General features: G+C 47.7%; 1 protein-coding gene across 2 annotated transcripts in view; it reads left to right on the top strand.

Annotated features, from left to right (window-relative positions):
• Nucleotides 1–2071: 2071 nt before the first annotated feature.
• LOC119462303 (solute carrier family 41 member 1) overlaps nucleotides 2072–26119 on the top strand; it is a 46324-nt gene continuing 22276 nt past the window's right edge. Inside the window, exons 1-4 of one of the 2 annotated variants that reach the window (XM_049673261.1) lie at nucleotides 2072–2467; nucleotides 6348–6455; nucleotides 8402–8473; nucleotides 12117–12306. In XM_049673261.1, the coding sequence (XP_049529218.1) occupies nucleotides 2087–2467; nucleotides 6348–6455; nucleotides 8402–8473; nucleotides 12117–12306 (751 nt within the window). In that variant the 5' untranslated portion in view covers nucleotides 2072–2086. The remainder of the gene's footprint in view (nucleotides 2468–6347; nucleotides 6456–8401; nucleotides 8474–12116; nucleotides 12307–26119) is intronic. The other variant, XM_037723646.2, reaches the window with a different exon arrangement.

Raw genomic sequence — 26119 nt, forward strand, 5'->3', positions numbered from 1 at the left:
TTTCAAGCCATTCCGTCGGGAAGTGCTAGTTTTGCCCCAGCAGCGTCAGCCCATTTATGTGTCAATCGCTGTAATGTAAGTTAACGACAGAAAATGCCCAGTGTTCCTTTTCGGAGTCGGCAAAGCTGCGGATGCCACAAACATGACCTTCCACGTACAGCACAAACGAGACCCTGTAGGCGAGCAGTGGAAACGTACACATGCGTGCTCCCACCAGGGGAGAAATCGAGTGCTGGTGTCGAGGAAGATATTTATATGACAATTGATGAGCGGCCACTGGTCGCAAAACAGTCCCAGTTTTAGATGCCACAGGAGTCACACGCAAACTGAGATCCCTAGATAAAACAATTTTTAGGTATAGGGACCTTAACGTAAACTTCACTGAATGGTGCTTTATGTTAGAACACCGGACGAGGAACTCGAGTATAACGCTATACATTGCTATTGCTTTCATTGATTCGGCTTCGAGCAAAAGAGATTTTTTTTTTACATACAATGCGCGTGCTTTGAGAGAATCCGCCAGAAAGCGAGGGAGATAGCACGAGCAGCTAGTGCCAACGTGAAAACGTGCACTAGAAGAAGTAGAAGACAGCTTCTCGGTTCGGTTGCGGGGACCAAATCGAAGCAAATCGTTAAAGGCCGCCTCGTTGGCACTAAGCTTCCGAAGCCAAGATAACCGGTGCTGCTGCTCTAAAACGGTAAGAAATACGGTTCTGCTTAGGTAGCAGCCGGGAGTAATAGCAGCGTCCGTAGAATGAAGCCGCATTTCTGTACGAGCCATGACAGATGTAACCGGTATTCCAATCATATCGCCACTTGCCACTTCTCGATTTCAGAAGGAGGAGACCATTTTTTCGCGCCTGTGTCTGTTTGCAGGGCAGCCGGCGGAATTTCCGTTCAGAATTTCTTAGAGCAGTTGCAACCCGTTCGCCCTCTAATTGTGCTTCCTAACTTTCGTCAGAATAGAAACGTGTCTCTAGCCGTTTCCTCCCATTGGCCGTCAAACACAATGCTGATAGCTGTCAGTGGCATAGCTACGTGTTTCCAGAGAAATTATGCCAGCAGCTTGCAGAAATTCGCTAGGGTTGGTGCGCACGTTCTCACTTGCCTCGCACCGCGAGACCAGTGAACTCCAGGAAGTCCTCCGTGTAAATAAGCTGCAGAAGGACTTGTTGTTGGGCAAGTTGTTTGCAGAACGACATATTGTAGCGCCAAGGCACAATTACACAGAAGGTACACAGACCGACACACGTCACTGGCGCTAGTAACAACTTTGTTCGAAACACAGCGAGATACAGTATATATACTCTTCCCAACGCGCAGGCGCACCAGCCACTTCGGGCAGACTACAGGGGCGATTATCAGGGCTAACACGATCATCTTGAAGATCTAAAGAAAGCAAGTTCCGCATCGTACCAACAACAGAGGTCTGAGTTAGACTAGCACTCATTTTTGTGTATGTAAAACGCCTCCAATAGCTGACGTGTGGTTTTGTCTTTAGTTCTGCCCAAGATCTTCACATCATGAAATCTCGCACGACAAGGACAGGCTTTACAGTGCGCTGAAAGATGCGCATTCAAGTCTTTCGTCGTGTTGTTAGCATGCTCCCTCATTCGATCACTGATGCAGCGGCCACTTTGTCCTACATAGGACTTTCCACAAGAGAGTTGGATTTCATAACCCACTGCGGTGGCGCATCGTCTGTAAGGTGTGACGTGTTGTGCTTGGCAGCCTACCTTAGATCTGGCCATTATGGGAGGACACAGTTGAGCCAACCTGTTGGCAGCACAGAACACTACAGGCACGCCGTGCCTGTTCGCCACTTTCTTTAAATTGCGGCTCAGCTTAAGTGTGTGGCTCACCCAGGTTACAAGGACGTAGGACAGATAGACATGTGCCTTTCTTTTTGACACTCCCTCGGTTCTTGTTCTTACTCCTCGACAATTATGTTGTCTGCGCTTTGACTGCTCGGCAAAAGCGAGGAAATGTTGACAGTTGTTAGTATGTTGCTCTGGTTAGAGTAGTAGACAATTTGCCTTGGCCCCTGCCTCCCAGACGTGTTGTTTGGCGAAAAGTAAGAACTGCGATGGGTGACTTCCTGCCGCAGCGCCTGCGCTCCCGTGGCATCATGATATCACCGGAGGGCGGCCACCGCACCTGCGGCGACGACGACGTCGGTTCGTTGGTGCCGGTCGGCGACGACGGGCGTCCGCCACTCTCTCATTCGTCACCGTCGACGACGCCAGAGAGACGCGCCTCCGAACAGCACGCGCCCCTGTCAGTGGACGCGTGCGTCGGCGCAGCTCTCATTGGCAGCCCCAACTTGACCCCCGCCATCGTGGGTGGCAGTGCCGTGGACCCGGCGATGAACGCTCACCTGACCTCGACTGCGATTCAGGTGTTCGTGCCCTTTATCCTGGCCGGCATCGGCTCCACCATCGCTGGCATCCTGCTCGACGTGGTCAAGGTCCGAGCGTTGCATCTGCAATGATCCCCTAACGCTCTTACACATGCGATAGCATTTCTTTCGCTGGTAAACAAACTCGATATAACGCATGGCGCAACGTTCCTAATAGCGCGATGCGTAATTGAAAATGCGCAGCGAGCTCAGGAATGCTGTATATCGTCCGTACTGCCTACTCGCGTCGCACTAAAAACTCGAGCTTTCTAAGGGAATCGCCGCAGTAGCCTAAACTGATTCTCCGAAAAGTAGAGAGGGCAGTGTGCGCTCAGTGATTGGGCCACCTTCCCCTTGCAATGAGTGACAGCGAAAGGAAAACCTTCGTAGATGTGTGCGAATCCGAGAAAAGTATTCGTGGAAAATGACGAAGATGTGCACGGAAGTTCTCAAACCTTTAGAAAGGCTTAGATGTGGGCTTCGCTGCAGCCTGTAATCTACCTAAGACTTCGCCAACGCTTCTCTGTATACGCTGCTATTCCGTGTCCTATACCAATGCCTCCTAAAAATGTTTCTTTTAGGAGGCATTGCCTATACCCAGGCATTTCTAAACGCTTCACTATGTCGCAGAAATACATAGCTATGAAGTGTATTGAAATCGACTATCATCAAGGATAAATGAAAGTATCCTTTCCGGAGCATAAAACTGCCGCGAAACACTTTCAAACGCTTTACGTGCGTTCGCTGCATAAATTGCCGCAATGCGTTAGCATTAGAAGTATCAAAATGGAGATAAAGCAAATGTGTGTGAAGTGTGCGACGCGGGTTAATAATAGAGGAGTATATATATATATATATATATATATATATATATAGGAACTTGTAGGTTGAGGACGCACGTACGACCACAACGATACTTTATTTCCATTTATTGTCTACATCAACCTACAAGTTCCTGTTCAACTACCGGACCCGGCATAACCTCACTTCATGTATGTATGTATGTATGTACGTATGTATATATGTATGTATATATATATAAGCGTAATGCGGACGTATTTCTCTGGCACTTATTACCGCTAAATCGCCACTGATATTTTTTTTGCGGCCAAGTACTCAATTGTAGCAATGAATGTTTACATTGTGTATGTAACTGTATGCCGCCTATTTCACTGTTGGTATGCATATTGTTAGAGGCCGCAGATTCCAACAATGTACTATTGCTTGTTTTCTATGGGGACAGACTCGTGTACGCATCACACGCGCATATGACGTTATCATGCGCACTGCAAAGAAATCTAACCCCAGTACGCTATGTACAGCTCCGGTCAGCGGCGCTTCCTGTTTCCTGGAGACCAGGCGACCGTCTAATTGAGTTTTAGGGGCGAAGCTCCTTAGGGTGTGGGTCTGTCCCTCCTCTGTAGTATGTAGTAGTAGTAGTAGTAGTAGTAACCGTCGTCGTAGTAGTAGGTAGCCACGTCTACGTTTATGAAAAAAAAAAAATTCCGAAAGTTGTGTTAGTAGCGCGGAATCGGACCAGGGACCCCTCGCTTCCGAACGCGCGGCGCTAACCACTACGCCACGAAGCGCACATGCACACACGCACCACGATGACAATAAATACCCAACATTAACGAAAGACTGCGCGTTTCTAAAGCGTTTGTGCAAGCGCGTTACGGCCCGTGTAAGAAGCTGGTGTAAGACGCTGTGACCTCTCCGCCTTACCCCCGTATTCATAAACGCTCCTCGACTTGACTTGCCACCGCCTTGGGCAGCGCGTTCGAAACGCGTTGAAGGCGGTGGCAAGTCAAGTTCAAGTCGAGGAGCGTTTATGAATACGGCGGTTATACTCTCTCAGCAGTCATGTGATGGCGTCGGCAAACGCGGTGCACGTTCCGGCATGTGTAAACGGCTGCGTAAGACGCTGTGGCCTCTCCGCCTTACTAGAGAGTACTGCACGTTTCTAACGCGTTTGTGCTAGCGTCCCCTTAAGCGGGAGATGGTGCAATTATAATGAAGGGCGCTGTTATAAAATAGGAATGACGTCACATATGGCTGCGTGTCATTGGTGGAAGTCAATCGTTCGATTTAGTGCGGCGAGACTGGGCGAATTACACGGAAGATTCACGGTTTACCTGATGATTCCCTCCGGAGCTTCGCCCACTCATCATCATTCACCCCAGTGGATATGCGGTGTTTTTTTTCTGTGTTGCACACACACTCTCATTTCCGCTCGTGACGTCAAACAAACGCAGGTGCAGAGCAGGGGGATCAAGTTCTGATTTTAGTGAAGGATTTAGGACTTTGCCTCGACACATTTCTGAAAGGAATATCAAGCAAGCTAAAAGACCTTTAGACAATTATTACACACGAAAAAAGTCGACAGTAGAAGGATTGGCGTTGTAGACTATTTTCGTAAGGACGTCACCAGCATGAAGGAAATGCTACATGAATCCCACGCTCACTTGAAAAGCCTCGAAGTGACATACAGGGTGTTTCAGCGAACATTTTCAAAAATACTTAAAGGTTGCCTGTGGCAGATAGCACAATTCTAGTTCATGAGCTGCTCGACTCGAAGAGGCGGACATTACTTGCACAAAAAATTGAAATGCATATTGGTTAATTTACAAAAAATTCACAAATTAGTTTTTCACTAAAACCTTATGGCCCATGTTGCGATTTAGAAATACTACCCGTGGAGTTCGCACGGCGGATCCACTTGGAACGAATTCTCAGGAATACACTAGTTTCGAGGTATTAATTCTCGAATCTCGCGGAAACATTAATTGGCGTTCCGGTTACCTTCTTAAGAAAATGTCTTTTTATGCGTTGAAGCACAAAGGAACTGGAACGGCAATGCATTTCTCTGCAAAATTCGGGAATTTATATCCCGAAGCTTTTGTCATCCGGTGTCATCTTGCGAACTCCACGGCTACAATTTGTAAATTGCAATATGGGCCTTAAGGTACTTAGTTAAAAACTTAGTGAATTTTTGTTTATTAGTCGATTATGGATTGAAATTGTCTGTGCAAGTAATGTCCTCCTTTTCGAGTAGACCAGCCCATGAACAAGAATTGGGATATCTGCCACAGGCAACCTTTACGGATCTTTGAAAGTTTTCATTGAATCACCTGGTATATGTATATATATATATATATATATATATATATATATATATATGTGTGTGTGTGTGTGTGTGTGTGTGTGTGTGTGTGTGTGTGTGTGTGGACTTTACGTGGCCAAACCACGATCCGATAATCAGGCACGCCGTAGTGGCGGACTCCGGATTAATTTTGATCACGTGGGGTGTCTTAACGTGCACCCAATACACGGTACACGGTCGTTTTTTTTTGCATTTTAGATGAAACTGCCCGATCTAGCAAAATTTGAAGAAAAGACTGGCGAGAAAGATTACCTAGATTTTTATAAACTTCTAGTCTGTATTAGTGTACACGTTTTGAATGTACAAATGACGTCGCGAGTGCTCATCTACAATAGCACGAACCACGTGCCCGTACTGAATGACTCAGAAATGACTGTCACGCGCAGGAATAATGGCACATTGTCATGCGACCATGTGTTTTACTGCTAGACTACACCTCCGCCTCTGAATTGTGCATGACTGACACTACTGAAAGGCAGGCGTGCACATACGGACACGAGTAGAACGAGAACGACAACAGAAACGTCTGCTATCAACTTAAAGGCACCAAGACTAAATGCGCATGCTTCATGGATGGTGGCGTCAACCCATCAATCGTGGACACTTGCGAGCACTCGCGAAAGATAACTGTAGAGGCATGTCCATATTGTGCAAGAGAATCGTAGGCCGACTTACGGACGCGCTGTCCCTATGAATGATGGCTATGCCAAGCCTCGATCATTAGGCATGTGATATTATGTCACACTTGCAAACTTGCAACCAACTTTTTCTGTTGTTACTGTGCAGGACTGGCCAGTGTATGTCAGAATACATCAGATGTTTGTGCTCATTCCACCCTTGCTGGGACTCAACGGGAACCTGGAGCAGACTCTGGTCGCCAGGCTCAGCACGCAGGTGCGAGGGTTCTTCATCTTTTGCAGTTGTCTTGACGACTCATCTATATTTGTGGTTTGCTTCTAGACACTTGACCTAATGGCACTGTTTCTGTTCCTGTGTATTTTCTTTGTTTCATTGCGCTCATACGTCGCACAGGATATCAGTTCGACTGCGGCAGTATGTCGACAATACCTACTTTGTCTCCGACAACTAAGTCATCTCAGAAACTGAAGTAGTATACCTGAATTTTTATTCACAGCAGATTGTAGAAACAACCAAAACCACGTCCGTCAAAAGTGATTAAGTGCTAGAAAATGTGATACGTTAGGGTGTCAGGGCAAAAAGTGTGCGTATATAAGTAAAAGCGACGTCCTTGAAAATACTTATTGAGCAATCTGTATTCTTTTTCCTCCTCCGCACAACGCTGCTGAGTTGGGATGTGGGAAATAACGCGAGTGAACAGGACAAGCGCGAAGAAGGAGCATCCCAATTTGCCCACTGTGTTTTGAATGTTTTTCTCATTTCCAGCGTTCCATTCATTCGCGGAGTACGAGTACAGATTTGCTAAAGCAGTCGCGTGAAGGTATAGGGAGGGGGTTCCACCTACTGTTGTATTTGTATCCTCCCCTTTTATTAACGCGATCGAGTGCTATCGCTGTGAACAGAGGACTTGCCCAACATCGTCCATTTTTGTCCGCAAACATGTGGTGACGTTAGCAAGACAGAACAATTGCTTTATCGACATAAGATAGCGACAAATGGTCACACAACAAGTGATCGTGAACACAACTAGCAGAATAATATGAAAGCATGTTTGCCGTGTGCTTCTCCTACTCTCCATTGATGCGAATATAAGCAACATTATTAATCGCAAGCAGTTCCCATGGCACACTATGATATGGTGTTTAGCATAGCATGGAACGCCAGAATTCTAAGAAAATTGAGGAGAAGCGACGTCCCCATGTAACGTATATGCGACCTATGACAACATTCACATCGAAAAAAAATGTATAAAGGGCTGTTACTTACTTCCGAAGATGCTCAGACTACGTGTCATCAGTCTCTCAAATCAAAGAGGAAATTCACAGGCTAAATAAAATATTTGTTCTTAAGCTTCACTATAGAAATCGAAAAAAAGTTTCCTACATATGTACTACATGTACGAGATTGAATATAGCGGAGACTTGAAGTGGTGCTTCATTGGCTATGATGTCTATTGCTGAGTAAGTGGTCGCTTGTTCGATTTCGGCACGCGGCAGCTATGGCGTACAGTGCAACTACATCCGTGTACTTAGGTTAAGGTATGTGGCAACAACGGCAAGTGGTTGAAATTAACCAGGAGTCCCCAGCAGCGGCACCTCAAAAACCCGCGAGTGGCTTTTCAGGCCTTGCATCCCACAATTTAGTTGTTTTACATAAGAAAAAATATTTTAAAGTACAGATGAGGAAATTTTAAGGTATTCTTTACCTAAACATTTTCTGAACTAGTCCCTCTGAACTTGAAAAATCACCGTACTGATTCCTAAAATGTTTTGCGCACTTTTTGTAAGTGTATTTTATTTACCTATTACATGGTTATTGCACATGGACGAAGGTATGCTGAAGAAGAGACATCTAGACTGGATGGGCGCTAGTGTATTGTCTCTTTTTTTGTGTTCGCGTTGCTTATCGCTTGTTATGATGTCCAAGTTCTGTAATCACCAACTATCCCAAAATTCTGCGTTGACTAGGTATGCGCCAGTTTCAACATTTCGTGGCCTACAGGAGTGAATTTTTAATAATCCACGATATTTTTTGGCTGTTTTACACAATCCGATTTAAAAGGCTGACGTGGTTATGCCAAGAAAACCTTGCATTTGTCCCACGAAAAGGAGAGTCGTTCATCTATGTGCGGCCGCGAAGTACGTGTAAGTACACAATGCAATGATAAATATTCCAACCAATCCTTTTTATTTCTTTCGCAGGCAAATTTGGGCAATCTCAGCAGGGTTCGCGAACAACTACCCATGATATTTGCAAATATCGCCCTCTTGCAGGTAAAACCCCACAATTCACTGGTTACTTTTTGTATTATTTGAGATGTCAATTACAAAACTACAATGTGGATAAAAAAATTCCGCGTCCCAGGTGCCGTGTATAAATGTGTTTTACCAACGAGTGTTCTTTTTTTTACGTTCAACCTATCCTCCACAACAATTAAATGACGCTGCTCTGCCCGCAACGCGGTCTCGTCGGCTCGCCGTTGTCGCATGCCTTGGATATCTCGAGGTAGCTCGGCGTCGTCGTTAGCAGCAACCACCTGCCATTGGCGCTTGCGTTCCACTAGAAACACAAACCTACAACGAATAACTGAGAAACACTTCAATACAGCGTCGGCATTAACCCACTGCTAAACACCGGGGCCGTACGTTTCAGCTTCGCTAGTTAACCATCTGTACGGAGCGCTTGGGCGGTGTTTTTCAATACATGCTCCCTGCCTTAGAAAGCAGTTTCGCCTCAAGTCCGAATTTCGCATCGTTACTTCAACCCTTGAGTATTCAGCGCCTGAGTTGCGGAACTGGCACTTCTAATCACTTATTTTTTAACTTGTAGCCAAAACAAAGTGGAATTAACTGCTGGAAATTGTTATGATGGAGCACAATCTGTTATTGTTTAAACACTGAGTTTCCACCCATTTTACCTGTTTACTTTTGCATCGCCTATGTATTTCCTTGTGTCAGTGCATTTATATGTAGTAACTGACTATTAGAGGCCGGATCTTTAGGCAGTAACAAAGCGCGTTTTAGGCGCCAAAAATAGGCAGGCAAAGCAACGCTTTAGGCCTCCAACGTCGTAAATATAGGCACAATAAATCTTTACATAAATGCAAATAATTTCAAACGAAGACGTGCGCGACCTGAATCTACGACAGAAAAACAAGAAATATTATTCTTTATGATGGCACAAAGGCGCCAACAGTTGAACATAGCCGTGCAATTGTCCCATAAACTGCTGGACTAATGACCATCATTTGGCGTAATTCAACAAGCACACTGCTCATATTCATGTTCAATGGCCACTGTACTCGAGCGTTGCATAAAGTGAAACAAGAATGAAAAAGAATACTTGAAAGCTGGGAATGCTGATTAAAAAGCGCTACTTTATGCCTGCCTGGCACAATTTAATTAAGACATAACAAAAACAGACAAATAATAAATGCAAGAGAGACTACAATTTATTAAGAAATTGACATGTTCTTACATGAGGACTGTTAGGTACAACTCTGGCAATTTTCTCATATACAATGACATTATCGGAATTGTACAGGCAAAACGCCCCAACACTGCCAAATACACTTCCGCCCATTTGAAGTGCACGTGTTTGAAGAAATCTGTGTGGAGAGCACGCGGAACGTAGTCTAAGAATCACTGTGAATATTGTGGAAGCAATAGCAAACTATCACCATCTCCAAATTTTTGGATTCAAAATTGTTCCTCTTGTCACTCTGAGAACGATCTCGTACGCTGAGAAGGAATGCCCGACGGCGGTGAACACCTTACAAAGTAAGTTACAAGCAAAACAAAAGCCGCGTGCACATCACATTTTTTTTTCTTCTTTTGCTCTTCACTCTCCTTTCCCCTGACGGCTCTCCGCGGTTTCGCATTCGCCAACCGCGGCGCGTCCCATTTCTTGCTGCTAGGGGTTGTTTTCCGAAAGTTGGTTTAACTAGACGACTAGGATGAACCCCATAGAGTTCCGAACAGTCAGTGTTGCCCGGTAACACGAATAATGGTCTCTAACTGCACTCGAAAGCGAAACTTGAGGCTAAATAGTGTTCATATATGCGCCGATATTGAAAATAGGCTTTTATAGGCATTTAGGCAGAAACGCCAAAATAAGCATTTATAGGCGCTATAAAAACACTATAAAAGCCATTCTTAACCTCTAATTCATGCTCATATATCAAAATGGGGCGATATGAGTGCAAGGAACAAAAAAGGCATTTGCCTAAAATCCGGTCTCTAGTGATGATACCGATGCTTTAAAACAATATTCTGTCCAACGACCTCGATCCTTCTATAATTCAACACCCGCCGTGGTGGCGGAGTGTCTGTCTATGGCGTTACACTAATAAGCCCGAGGGCGCAGCACGGAATCCCGGCCGCAGCGGCCCCATTTCGATGGGGGTGAAATGCTAGAACACCCGTGTACTATGGATTGGGTGCACTTTAAAGAACCCCAGGTTGTCAAAATTAATTCGGAGTCCCTCACTACGGCGTGCCCCCTACTCAAATTGCGGTTTTGGAACGTAATACCCCAGAATTTAATTTTAATTGAATTCTTTAATCCAAGAGGTTAAAGTATCAAAAACACAGGAATCATATTCGTGGTAATATTACATGTGGCGTCGCTACGTCTTCTGCACACAACATGACAATGACCATTTTCATCTTTCCTAAGGGAGCGCCATGGTATTTCTTTCATTTGGATACGAAATGCCGATGTTCTATGAAGTATCACACAGCGATTTAGCTATTGGTATGCTTCGTTCAGTATTCAAACAATTTTTCTGCCTGAATATTCAAAGAAAAATGATGAACCTTACGCGGCGCATAATGCGCAGCTGGTCATGAACCGAGAACCCATGGACGTGCACAGCTCTCGCCACCTCTCGGCAACTGAACAAAACATCATAGATGGTGCTGCCACGTTAGGTGTGCCTCCGTGAGCGCGGCAGAAGGCGCTAAAATTCATTTTGTATTCACCGTGCGAGATGGCAAATGCCTTCGCATGTTTGAAACTCGGCAACTAAGGTCAACGGCGCTGTATTCACTTGGCCACATGCTACGAAAGCGCCCGTGTAAGCAATATCGATGGATGTTACGCAGAAACATTCTTACAGCGAAGCTGTCAGTTCTACTTCAATGAGCGGCAAGCCTGAAGCGAAGAGTGTTCGTAAAACGAATGCCTACAGTAAGTGGTCCTGTTCAGTTAAAGATAACATTCATATCGGAAACAAACGTTGGATTAACAAATGTTTCTTTGAACGCAGGAGTAAAACTAGGTCTAAATTTATACGCCATGAGAAATCAGCTAAATCTTACTAATTTCAAAGAACAACCCACTAACATGGGCCCATTCATGAATGTCCAACAAACTACTGCGATCTGAACATAGGTGGACCCATATACATTAGGGTGTTCCAACTATCAGGCAACGAGATTTCAAAATATGCAAATAGCACTGTAGCTGCACAGAGCCAAGGTAATGTTGTATGCCATTGCTTGGAGATACTCAGATCTTGTTTTCAATTCCGCCTAATTCTATAATTACTCCTAAGTAATTAATAAACTTCTCAATTACTGTAATTATATGAAACGTGTCAATGAGAAAATTGTAGAGCAACATGAAAAATTCCCGATACAGCTTTCTGTTGCTGAATACGTGCTACATAAAAATGTTTTTCCGAGCGTGAAAGAAGCCCGCAATACGCGCAAAGTGTCTCGACCGAGCAGTCGCGCGGCAATTTTGCGTGGATTCGCGGGCTTCTTTCGTGGCAGTGTAGGTAGCTAAATCTGCAGTTTCAACCAGGAAATCAATGCAGCCATAATAGCAGGAATGTGGGAAATATGGGTCCCTACGATTTTGAGTCTACAAATTTGAAAAGTGCCTCGACCCTTTCGTTTCCTTCATGCGCAGTGCCAATCGACGGTGGCGACCCTGGTGGCATGCACACTCGCCATGTTCAAGAGTTTGGCTGTCGGCGACCACTGGGACCCCTCGCATGTCACCATCCTCTTCGCTGGAGCGCTGGCCGCTGTAAACACCGCCAGTCTCTTTCTCAGTTGGGTACTTGTGCCGGGGGCACTATGCTTTTCAGACATTTCATGTAATTTTCTTTTCCAATTTTTTCATTTTATTTTCAGACACTGTGTACAAACAGATATCCAATATATGCCAATAGAAATGTCAAAGGGCGATTGAAAACGAACAAGGTAAAGCACTGAAGTACCGCTCTTAGGAGGGACTTTGTTCACTTTGGGGGACCTCGTCCAAACAGCCTGTTTTTCATTATAAAGACAACGCGCACTAGCGTATGAGGCAGTTCATTTATTATATATACAAGCTTTAGAAATATCAGTCTGCAAATACTAAACAGGCAAGGTGTAGGAGTATATGAACTTTCTGTTTTGTATGAACCAGTACTCTAAATATATGTGTAACGTTTAACCCTTTGACTGACCGCTCAACACTAATGTTGATCTAACAGAAACATCTGCAAAAACAACACAAATTGAAATACTAGTCTGTCTTTTAATTTAACTTCATTTTGTTCCGTGCTCAACAGTGGTCTTCAGAAAAATGCCGAGCATTAGCACTAGCAGATGTTTAGGTTACAAAACCTGCAGGCTTCATCGTTCTCATCTTAGCGCACGTGCTGGTCACATTGTCGCCACTTTGAAAATTTCTTCCGTTCTTTAAGCAAGTTCTTGGTTTTTATCCGCATAGAGGAGCGTCCCAAAAAGAACACACAGTGACCTTCTCAAAGTGCTTTTGCTATTTGAAATCCTGTAGGTGGTGCACGGTGACAATTAAAGACATTGTTAAGCTGCCAATTAACGGTTGAGGCTTGCTTTACCTGCTGTGCATCAGACGGTCTACCTTCCGTGGCCTTTATGAATTCCGGGCAAAACTTATTTAGTGAATATTGCATTTATGTAAACTTTAGGAGTGTCAGTTGCACATTTCAAATGAGGTGGTGTGACAAATAAAATAAAATGTCTTGGGCAACTGACACACACATTGTCAAGAATACGTCGGTTTGAGAACTTCTAGTACCTCCAATTATGTTGCATCTAGGTAGCCGTAAACAAAATGCTATTCGGCGTCATATCCAAAAGGCAGTGAATGCAACACAAAAATTGCACTATTTTCGAGCCCCTTAGAGGGGCAATATTGTAGCTGATCAAAATGCAGATACTAAAGCATCAAAGCAGCCAGCTAAAATGTCCTTTGGGTGACTTGTTGGAGGAACTATCAGGCTGCGTAATAGTAATTCCTGCAGGCTAAGCAAACTTGCACTTTGATGACTACGAAGATATAAAGTTTCGCATTGATCGCCTTTGCTGACGACAATGCACGAAGCAAGGCAAAGGAGAAAGCACCTTTATATGACAAAATTCAGAATTTATAACAAACTTACATGTTATAAACAAAGATACCTCAAAATAGCTAAATTAAACGCCCGAAAATGTACTGGCTGGTGGCCTAGCTGTGGCAAGAAAATAATAATTTAGGTATCCCTCCAGTCGGTATTTACCCGAGAGGACACTGTGGGTTTTGGCACGCAGAAGCTCTTGTTGTTCGAAATGCCAAGATGCGAAGTGCATCTGTGTTTGAAGTAGTACAAGCTACTTTTTGTTCTTTTTCATCATTAGTATAACTCTAAAAACGGCGCAATGCAGGCTTTCACAAACAAGAACAAACCCCAAATCCTGGACCAAACATTTACCATTAACGAACAGCTCAACAATATTGCCGTCCTACTGCATCTTGCCTAGTTTTACGAGCAACATTTTCAGATTTGGTTTGGCATGTATTTGTGAACAACGAAAAAAAATTAAGCTGTAAGAAGTTATATGGCAAGTGTTTCGTGTCTTGCCAGTTATTGGGTTAAATATATTCTGTTGATCACTTCACATAGTGTAGACTTGTAAGAGCAGGTGTGAAGAGTCTGTGGACATTGAGTAGCATATGAAGCAGTCCAGAATTATATGTGTAAGCTTTTGCAACAATTCATACACCAATTTTTCAAACTGCGTAAAGAAGTGGCCTAGAAGTAGCAGAAGAAAAAACTGCTTGTTAGCTCCTAATGCTCCTTGACTGCTTTTAATAAGCAACGCTTCATAACGTACTGTATAAAGGCACAAACTTGCTGACTTTTAAGAATGCTGGGTTGTGAACATCGTTTGATATTGTTACGGTGAAGGGAAAGAAGAAGGTGACGCGAACGAGAGGAAGACGAAGTCTCTGGCCGTTGCCTGAACGCCATATTTCTTCGCTTGTAAATATACAGCCTTCTACACTCGTGGGCCTGCTTTCTTCCTGCAACATTTTGGTGGAAGGTGCTGGGTACAATCACGGAACTTCGCAGTGGACGTCATCTACCTGCCGCCACAATGGCAGATCAACCGACACAACCGACAACGCCTCAGCAGTCCACGCCAACGGTCATCCTCACTCATCTGCGGGACCCGGGGACATTTTGTGGCACGGACAACACCGACGTCGAGGACTGGCTTGCGATGTACGAACGAGTGTGCGACAACAACAGGTGGGGTCCAACAATGATGCTAGCAAACCTCATGTTTTATCTGAAAGGAACTGCGAAGCAATGGTACGATACGCATGAAGCTAACCTAACAAGCTGGGATGGCTGCAAAGAAAAAATGCGTGACCTGTTTGGCAGACCTGTCGGTCGTCAGTTGGCAGCAAAAAAAGAACTTGCATGCCGCGCTCAGACGTCCACAGAATCCTATGTCGTGTACATACAGGATGTGCTGGCTCTCTGCCGCAAGGCTGATAACACCATGACCGAGGCGGACAAGATTGGTCATATACTAAAAGGTATTGCAGACGACGCCTTCAATCTCCTGATGATTAAGGATTGTGCCACTGTGGATGCAATTATAAAGGAGTGCCGGCGCTTCGAACAAGCGAAAGGCCGCCGCGTCCCTCAACATTTCGACAGGCTGCCCAATACCGCCGCGACATCTTCGTGCGCAGACCCGCCGCGGTTCGTTCAGCCGACAGGATCAGAAGATCTAACGCGTATCGTTCGACGTGAGCTTGAGGCCATGGCTCCGGCTCCAATTCGTTCCGACTGTCGGGAAAGTGTGCCCGCTATCTCGCTTATACAAGCGGTCGTTGGGGAAGAAATAGCGAGTTTGGGCATTCCATCTCTCTGCTCGGTCCGCCATACGAACACCTACCAGATTTCTCCGGCCGCTCGCTCCCAGACGCAAAGCTTCCCGCCACTCCGCCGCAACCCCGCTGACTGGCGCACACCGGATGACAGACCCATCTGTTTTAATTGTTCCGGTATTGGACACATCGCCCGTCATTGCCGTAATCGCTGGTCGTCGTCTCCTCGGTGGTCGTCTCCGAGTCACTACCGCCAAGTACCAGACAATCGCACTTTCTCGCCCTACACGCCGCCTCGGAACATCAACGCCGACAGTGCTCCACCAAGATCCAGCCGCTCCCCGTCTCCGCAAGGCCGTCGGTCCCGTTCGCCTCTCGTTCACCGCTCTTCGTCCCCATCTGCAACCGGTCGCTTCCCTTCGGGAAACTAGGCGGTGCAGCTCCCGGAGGTGAAGCTGCAACTCCGACCCGGCCCACAAATCCTCTGTTGACCCTGCCTACACGTGGAAACCTACTGGACATTGAAGTTGATGGTGTTCTTGTCACATCTCTCGTTGACACAGGAGCGCAGGTTTCAGTTATGAGAGCTGCTCTCCGCCGAAGGCTCAAAAAGGTTCTGACTCCCGCCGTACAGTGCACTGTGCGAGTCGCCGATGGGAGTACTTCACCTGTTCTTGGAATGTGCACAGCACGTGTGACCATTGCGGGCCATTATAGCGTTGTTTTATTTATCGTCCTCGAGCACTGTCCACACGACCTAATTCTCGGCCTCGACTTCCTTTCGAAACACTCTGCCCAAATTGACTGCTCCGCAGGTGTTGTACAGCTGGATCTGCCGCTTCCTGCCGACGCAGACGCAACAACTTGTGCTTCACCCCGCTTATGTTCTGCTGAGCTTGCACGGCTGTCTCCACAGGCGGCTACCAATGTCCTCCTGACGCCCTGTCCTCCCGTACCTGATGGCGAGTACGTCGTGTCTCCGCTTACTGACGTGGTTTTGTCACGAAATATTGCGCTACCGAGCACCTTAATCCGGATACTCGAAAACTGTGCTCGGGTGCCCATCCTCAATTTTGGATTTTCGACGCATGTGCTGCCACACGGCATTGCCGTCGCACTTATCACTCCTTTGCATGAATTTGAGATTTCTTCTTTGGCCGCCGAATCCTTCCTGAGTACCAACGCACCTTTGTCACCCATTCCTTCGTGCTCGACGCCTGCGGACGATGTTTGTAAGATGATCGCCCCTGACCTTCCTTCCGAGCAAACAACAGCTCTTCGTCACCTCCTGTCATCTTATCGGGATATCTTTGATTTGGACGACCGTCCACTTGGTCAGACATCTGTTGTCACGCATCGCATCAACACCGGTGACGCCAGCCCCATTCATAGGCGGCCATATCGTGTCTCCGCAACAGAAAGGGCCATAATCCAGAAAGAGGTCGACAAGATGATGGACAAGGACATTATTGAACCTTCCAGTAGCCCGTGGGCATCACCGGTTGTCTTAGTAAAGAAAAAAGACAACTCGTGGCGCTTCTGCGTTGACTACCGTCACCTCAACAAGATAACAAAGACGGATTTTTATCCCCTGCCTCGCATTGACGACGCTCTTGACTGCCTTCATGGATCCCAATACTTTTCATCAATTGATCAATTGACCTCCGCTCCGGGTATTGGCAGATTAGCGTCGACGAGATGGACCGCGAGAAAACCGCCTTCGTCACACCGGACGGTCTGTACCAATTTAAAGTCATGCCCTTTGGATTATGCAATGCGCCAGCTACATTCGAGCGCATGATGGACTCTCTGCTGCGCGGCTTGAAGTGGTCTACATGCCTCTGTTACCTCGACGATGTGATTGTCTTTTCGTCGAACTTTGAGAGCCACCTGAGGCGCCTCACGACCATACTCTCCGTGTTTCGCAGGGCTGGCCTTCAGCTAAACTCCTCCAAGTGCCATTTCGGTCGCCGTGAAATTACCATGCTCGGCCATCTCGTAAACGCCGCCGGAATCCAACCTGATCCACAGAAAGTCCACGCTGTGCGCAATTTTCCTGTACCTTGTTCAGCAAACGATGTCCGTAGTTTTCTGGGCTTATGCTCTTATTTCCGACGATTTGTGAAACAATTTGCCGACATCGCTCGCCCTCTCACTGACCTTCTTAAGAAAGATGCCTCTTTCTCTTGGGGACCACTGCAGGAGCAAGCCTTCTCTACCCTGATCGAGCAGCTTACAACCTCCCCGATTCTGTCACACTTTGACCCTTCTGCACCTACTGAAGTACGAACTGACGCGAGTGGTTATGGCATCGGCGCTATCCTCGCTCAACGTCAACAGGGCCACGACCATGTCATCGCTTACGCCAGCCGCCTTCTTTCCACGCCCGAGCGAAATTACTCCATCACTGAGAGGGAATGCCTCGCGCTCGTATGGGCGGTCGCGAAATTTCGGCCGTACCTTTTCGGTCGGAGCTTCTGCGTCGTAACCGATCATCACGCCCTCTGCTGGCTCTCCTCTTTGAAGGACCCAACTGGACGACTTGCACGTTGGGCATTGCGTCTACAAGAATATACATTTTCTATTACGTATAAGTCAGGGCACCTGCATAAAGACCCTGACTGCCTGTCCCGCAATCCTGTGGATCAACCGGACGATACCGATGCAGACTCGGACATCAGTATTCTGTCTCTCTCCGGCTTTCTCCATATTGGCGATGAGCAACGCCAAGATCCTGTTCTTCGAACACTTATGGAACGCCTAAGCTCCTCGCCTAATGACCCGTCTCTGCGGATGCTCACCTTGATGGTGAGCATCCACCGCGATGAACTTTATACCGTCGTAGTGTTCGTCCTGATGGCCCGGAGCTGCTCCTAGTCGTTCCAAAGCACCTTCGACTGGCCGTGCTCCAGCAACTTCACGACGCTCCTACTGCTGGACATCTGGACATCACTCGTACTTACGACCGCCTGTGGCGCCGCTTCTTCTGGCCCGGCATTTATCGCTCTGTGCGCCGTTATGTCACTTCTTGCGACCTGTGTCAGCGCCGCAAGACGCCTGCTATGCCTCCTGCTGGTTTGCTTCAACCAATTGCTATCCCTACAGAGCCCTTCTTCCGTGTGGGCCTCGACCTCCTTGGCCCCTTTCCTATTTCTATGAAAGGAAACAAATGGATTGCTGTAGCAACAGATTATGCCACGAGATATGCCATTACACGAGCGATGCCAACCAGCTGCGCTACAGATGTCGCCGACTTTCTACTATACGACGTCATCCTGCACCACGGCGCCCCTCGCCAGTTACTCACGGATCGCGGCCGCTACGTTTCTCTCGAAGGTCGTCGATGATCTGCTCCGCTCCTGTTCTACAGAACACCAGCTCACTACCGCATACCACCCTCAAACGAACGGCCTCACCGAACGACTCAACCGCACACTAACCGAAATGCTGGCCCTGTACGTTTCCGACGATCACCGCGACTGGGACGTCGCTTTACCGTACATCACTTTCGCATACAACTCGTCCCGTCACGATACTGCCGGATTCTCCCCATTTTACCTTTTGTATGGCCGCGACCCCACCTTGCCCTTCGACACGTTGCTACCTTCCGCAGTACAATCACCCAGCACTGGTTACGCTCGCGATGCTATTGCCTTAGCCGCCCAGGCCCGAGAGGTCGCGCGTCATCGCCTCACAGTCTCGCAAGCTTCTCAAAAACGACGCTACGACCTTCGGCACCGAGACCACCATTTTTCACCTGGTTCCCTTGTCCTTCTCTGGACGCCTTCACGTCGAGTCGGCTTGTCGGAAAAACTCCTTTCCCGTTATTCTGGTCCATACCAGATCTTACGACAACTGTCCGACGTGACATACGAGATCGCCCCAGTCGGTCAGCCTTCAGTGTCTCCCAACGTCACCAGCGATGTTGTTCACGTCGCCAGGCTCAAGCCCTATGTCTCCCCATTAAGCGACGCTCCATAACCTGCACTGGGACGGAGCTAACCCCACCGGGAGGGCGATGTTACGGTGAAGGGAAAGAAGAAGGTGACGCGAACGAGAGGAAGACGAAGTCTCTGGCCGTTGCCTGAACGCCATATTTCTTCGCTTGTAATATACATCCTTCTACACTCGTGGGCCTGCTTTCTTCCTGCAACAATATATTCATCTACCATGCCACTGGTTTCTTCACAAAGGGACTCTGTGCTGGTCCAGCAAAAGCCAGACAGTTTAGGACTAGTGTTGCACACACTTTTATCCCCCAAGTATAAAGCTACTTACTTCGTGCAATGTATAATTCCCTGCTATTGACACTACTGTCCACATAATAAAAAATCAAGGCTGCCCGAAATTGGATCATGGCATTAGTGCCCAGGCGTGTCCACATTTCAGGACAGTGCAGTATGTCTTGACGTATGTAACCATTATGATGTTCCCTAAATTACCCTCACCGATAGAAGCATCTTCAAAAGTGCAGTAAGAACTTTTGAAACAAACGACACATGTACGAAGCTGAAAGAGCGGTGTGATAGGGCTTCTCTATCGGGGTACTACACAAGAAATGCGTTCGGAAACACATATGCACAGTCTACTTCTGAGTATACGCACATCGCATAAAACGGGCACTTTTACGCCTAGTACAGCTCCTACACATGAATATCCCGATTGGTATCTTGCGAACACTCCGTAAGAGCAACAACACAGCTCTAACGTGGCGGTCACCACGGCGCATCGCAGGTGGCAATACGGCTCGCGCAGTATAGCACACGAGGAATGACAGCGATACCGAAGCAACAAATCTTATCGCTACTGGTCTTGTCATCACTTCTAAAGGTTAGAAAGGACTGGCGTTCACCACTTCGCGGCAATGAACCGCATACACAGAACACATACAAGTCGCGTACGCTGGTACGCCGATCGGACACTTTTAACTTCGCCACCGCCCTGAACATGTGTCGTATACTCAGAATACACGGGTACGTGATGGCCTTCTCGTTTGCAATGCACACGCGAAGCACGGCACAAGAAATCACGGAGTCGACGGCTTGAAATATTTCTTCCGACGCTCACGCAAACACAACACACTTCCTCCGCTCCGTCTGTTTCTGTCGGCGATCGCCCGCACTGATGAGGCCTAGGAGGGTACACCGGCTTGCTACCTTCGATGACTATCTCCGTGGGTGCTGGATAACTCTAGTAAAAATCACAAGAACGAGAAAAAATCGACTGTTTCTGCCGCGGCTGTTGCCTAGGCCTCGCGTCACCGCTTCGCTTCGCTTCGAGCAAGCGCCATGTTTGCCGTGATGACGTCCTCCGCCGTCCGCCTCGTACCAGCCAATGAGAGACGAGCAGGCATGCGGATGGCAAAGTTGCGTCCGCCCGTCCAGACGATCGGACAGGCTTCCGCCCCAGTCCGCATGCATGCGGAGCAGGTGTGCGGATTGAGCGCGTATGGGCCCTAATGGGCAGATGGCAGTCGCGTGACTCAGGGGGTCTTCGTCGCATAGAGCAGGCCGCCGCCTGTGTTCAAGCAATTACACGGCGCATCCTCTAGTTTGCAGCTTTCTCGAGTGCATGGGCCGGGTAACAGGCGGATTCCAAATGGAAGGGAAATTATATTCCTGGCTTTTGTTAGCGTACTTTGTTGTTGCTGTTTGTTGCTACTGGTTTGTTAGTGTTTGAATTGAAGCTAGAAAGTAAAGAGTGGCCAGAGGACAACATGAAATAGCGAAATGAACCAATAGGAGTGACTGAACGAAAACTGTTGGGCTGATTTGAGCTACCCATTGGGTTGTGACAGTTGTATGCTTGTAAAACTGTTTGATTGTTAGAGTGCTCCGCCCTACGCTGCCGAGGGGCGCAGGAGTAGAATTCTTGTGTGAACCGAATTTTTTAAAAAATGTGGTTGATCCCTCTTATATAGGAATCGGTATAGAACACGAAAGTGAAACGTGTCTTCACAGAAGTAGTGTAATGTTTATTGCACATTGATATATAATGTCTATTGGTGTTTTGTGGCTAAAGCGCCCTTAGGCGTTGATGCACCCACGCTGACGCCTGGTGGCACGTCTCCTCCATCACGACCACGGAGCAAGAAACCTTTAGGAGTGGAAACTCCGCCAGTTGCGGCGACCAGATAATGTCACAAGCCCGCGGAGCCACTATCATGCTGGCGGCACCTGGCGGCTGAGAAAGAAATTACCGCCGTCTTGGTTGCCAAGGCAACCGGTCACATGTGTTTCTCTCGTTCGCGGCCGCGCGCGTTGCTCCCGTTCGGCCGCGCGCCTCACAACTTCTACTGAGGGCACTCACGCATCCCACCTGCATCCCATCTTAGGCTAGCAATTTCCGAGCAAGGGTACACTGCACGTATCAGCGCTGTTAGTATTACGGCCCTCGAACAGACACCGACAAGTACAGTTACTGTTTCACTTAAATGCCCACAAAAACAACGCTACGGCGTGCACGCTGAAGCGAACGCCGAACTCCTGTGCCGTCTACTTTGAGCGCGGGAGACACGGGCGCCGCCCAAGAGAACGCGCCCGAGCGGCACCACCGATCCGCCGGGCTGCTGCTCTTTCTTTTTTTTCGCTGCTGCTTGCATGACGTGCCGCAAGGCGCCGCCACTGCATGCGCCCCCGTCGGCGCATAATAATGTGACGTTATCTGGTCGCACGCGAGCGCCCGCGCTGACGGGAGTTTCTACTCCTAAATAATCTTCCTCCGTGATCACGACTACCAACGTCGATGACCATGAGCAACCGTCGTGCATATGGAAGCTGCACTACGCTGCACACGCTAGCACAACGCGAAAGACGAAGCACGTAACTGACACACTAATACAACGCGCAAGACAAAGCACGTAACTGAATCGTCACCGAGTCAAATCAGCGCGTACAGCGCGTCGTAATTGCAGCCTCCGCGATCAACTTCAGAAACATTTTCAGAGCTAATTGCGGAGGCCACGCTCCGCTGTGCTGAGTACGGTGAACGCCACTACCAACGCCACCTAGGTGGCGTTGGTAGTGCTTCTTGATGCCAGCGTCCCTTCGAATGCTGGCATCGAGGCGTCGTAGTGCTGAGACCACCGAAGCGTTCACTGTCGGTGCGCGTTAGTGTCATAATGCAGTACTTCTCTTTTCTGCTCGTAGGCGGCGGCACCGCCCGAGCAAGAGCGCGGGTACACGGAGGAGTGTTAGATATATAAGGCGCGTCTGTGTAGCTCTCTGCAAATGCGTTTGTGGCGCAATGGGTTAAACGCTCGGCGATCTATCTTCGCGGACCGAGAGGTCGTGGGTTCGATTTCCAAATTTTGCATGATTGTGGAACTTTTTCTTCTGGTTTCTTTCTTTGTATTATGTTCTATGACGTATTTCCGTGACGGAAATACGTCAGTGAAGTCTTGGTGGACCCCTTTTAAAGTGCAGCTTCGCAGCTTTATTACCTTCCCGCAAACTGGGCAAAAATAAAACCAGAATTCTAAATATTGCTTACTTTCGGCCGCATATTAGGAAACTAATAAAGTTACACGAATGAAATTTTGCCTCCTAAATGGAAATACTTTGATCTCTATTTACCTAAATTTAGCTTCCTTGAGCATGTAGTTGTCGGGCTGTTTACAACTGAAGATTGCAATATTTGGCAATTTTCAAAAGCAAATTATCCAAAAGTAAAAAATTAAGAATTATTTGCTACGTCTAGGAACTAGATAAATATGTCCTAAAGCTACAGAGCAAGCCGCAATGCAGTAAGTGCGGTAGTTTTTTCTAAATATGGTCACAACTGAGACAGAGTTCGCAAAAACCATGTATCTCATGCTTGTTCTTGAACATTTATTTCTAAATCACACCAATCAATTTCTTTATATTATATATAGTTGGAATCTACAAGAACTAAGCTTTTTATGGTTTATACGACAACGTCATATCTTAAGTAGAAGAGCCGCCACGGTTGCTCCAAAAGTACTGAAAACGGGGGACTCATGCCGCCGGAGTGGGACCGCCGCCTTAAGCAGCTGCATTGGGTGGGCTTCCCTCAGCACACGACTGGAACGGCAACAGCACCTCTTGGACTGGAACGGTGCACTAGTTCTGCGGCTTGGTCGGCTTTGCAGCTAGAGCTCCCACACGTTCTCCAAGCAGCCCCGCTGTTCGTTTTTTCCCCTCTGGCATAATCCTGACTGTGCCATCTGCTCTCGGCGAGCATTCTTTACGTCTTTATGGTTCTTGCATGCCCACAGCTCTGCTGAATCCACAAATTGCTATGTACAAGCCAAAGATGAAACACAAAAATTATCACGCTAATTTACCACAGCAGCATATACAATAGGCAGTATTTATTATTGAACAGCCGTTGATGTCACTAAAATTAGGTGGAATAGCGATCAAATGAGATTGTTCTGTGCTGAAGTAACATTAACACTCACCAGTCTGTGCTGCGCTAACCATTGTAATATGTGTTTGCTGAACATTGAATTGTGTCATCTTTGCATGTGAGCTTACTGAAATTTGTCAGCAATCAATATTCGTGCGCACAAGTTAGTAGGCCTGCATACAACGGTGAACAGCTGATTGACATAAGGCAGCATTTCGCAGGACTGAGTTTTAGTTGAAGAGCATAAGTATCTTAGCTATTTGGAGTGCACAATATGAACTGTCTTAAGGGCATCATTACGGTCAAACTCGCAGTCTTTCTTAGCATAAGGTGGCCGAATAACGCCAATGGCACGGGTACTGCAGAAGTCGTCAATGGAAGAAACTATCAACCAAAATGTCATCAGTGAATGACTCGTACTTCTCCAAACGTGTGCGAAAGCAGGCGTTTGGTGTGTTGCGACACCACGGACCCGAGCACACGGGGTTGGACCCTCCCACGTTTAACCCGTGCGTGGCTTAGCCGTGTCCGGGGAAAAGGAGATCCTGGGGTTGAGCCGAAGCCGGGTGTTTGGACCTTTAAGGCCCCTCGGTGGAGGCAACACACCCCTTTGGCCTCTGCTTCACGTAGACGGCACCCCCGGACTGACCCGCCCGGGGGAAACCGGTAGTCGTCTTTTCCTATCTCTCTCTACCATCATCTCCGTCTTTCCCTTCCACTTTTAATCTGTCCTGTCCTCTCATCTTTTCCATTCACTTCGACTTTTCCTGGCGGCAAGGGTTAACCTGGTGTGGCTGTCCTACCTTGGGTATACCATATTGGGTTATAGCAACGGCATACTACTGGCGCTGTGCAGACTTGTCTCTATGTTCTGCCACGTCCCCTTGTTGGGCTCCGCGGTGGGTGGCAGACGCCGTTTCCGAACAAGTAGTTTCTTTCCATGGGATCCCCGAAACCTTTCTCAACTGATCGTGCCTCGAAAAGGCACGCACCGATGCAACATCACTATTCTTGCCCAAAAACAACGAACGTTTCCCGAAATTCCACGTCCTCCACTGCGAACATTCATCTACAAAAGCTTGAGCAATTTCCCCATTTCTTGTGGCAAGTGCCTAAAAGAGACCATTGGAGCTGGGTATAAGGCAACAAAGATGTCAACCGGAGATTTGCTCCTTGAACTAAAAGACAAGGAACAATACAACAAACTCGCACACCTCGTAGCCTTTGGTAACATCCCTGTTTCTGTAAGTGCACATCGAACAATGAACACAGTAAAAGGTGTAGTATCAGACGAAGACCTAATGACATTGAATGAAGAAGAACTCCTGGATGGATGGAAGGACCAAGGGGTAATCCATGTGCAGCGCATCAAAATCAGACGGAATGACAACGAAATCCCAACAAAGCATTTAATACTGACTTTCAGTTCAACTACTTTACCCGAGACTCTTGAAACCGGCTACGTAAAAGTTCATGTTCGACCATACATTCCGAACCCGCGACGTTGCTTCAAATGTTTTGAAAGATTTGGTCACGCATCCCAGAGCGGCCGAGGGCAGCTTATGTGCGCAAAGTGCGGCACAACTGGTCACTCTTCTGACGATTGCAATAATGACGAGGTACATTGTGCGAACTGCGACGGCAGTCACCCGGCATACTCCAGAGCTTGTCCAGCCTGGAAGAAAGAAAAAGAAATAATTACTGTGAAAGTGAAGGAGAATATCACATTCCGCGAAGCACGTCAACGTATCTCCTCGTTGTTCTTGCTTAAAACATCTTTCGCCGAAGTGGTGCAACGGGGGCGGCGCCACAACGGCCTCTGGCGGTAGCCCGGATCACGTCTAGCGTGCCGAGGCTAACGCCACCCGCCCCTAAGGTGGGAGCAGCCAACGCTGCCCTACCATCTCTCACAGTGTCGACACCAGTGGACTCTACAAGCTCCGGCGCAGCCAGGGCACTGCAGAGGCCACAGGGGTCCTGTCGACCTCCGGCCCGGTGGGGCGAAGGCTTCATCGCTCGAGATGAAGTCTACGCGACGCACACATCGCTCTCTGGAGCGGGGTCCAGTGCCTCGCAAGAGGCTATGGACACTAGTCCAAGCCAAACGGCGCTAGTAGCGTCGAAGGAGCGGCGAGGTTCTCTTGACCGCTCCAAAAAAGACAAAACACCAATTACAGCGCCTTGCAAAGGCTCTGTAAAGTAAGTCACCTTTCTCCCTTTTGAGACATACAGCACCTTTATTTTTCCCCCGCAGGGGCGTCTGCGTGAGCAGGCGTTTGGTGAGTTGCGACACCACGTACCCGAGCACATGGGGGTTGGACCCTCCCGCGTGAAGCCGTGCGCGGCTTAGCCGTGTCTGGGAAAGGGTGAGCCTGGGGGTATGAGCCGATGCCGGGTGTTCGACCTTT

This window comes from Dermacentor silvarum, chromosome 8 (genome assembly GCF_013339745.2).
Source record: "Dermacentor silvarum isolate Dsil-2018 chromosome 8, BIME_Dsil_1.4, whole genome shotgun sequence".
NCBI lineage: Eukaryota > Metazoa > Arthropoda > Arachnida > Ixodida > Ixodidae > Dermacentor > Dermacentor silvarum.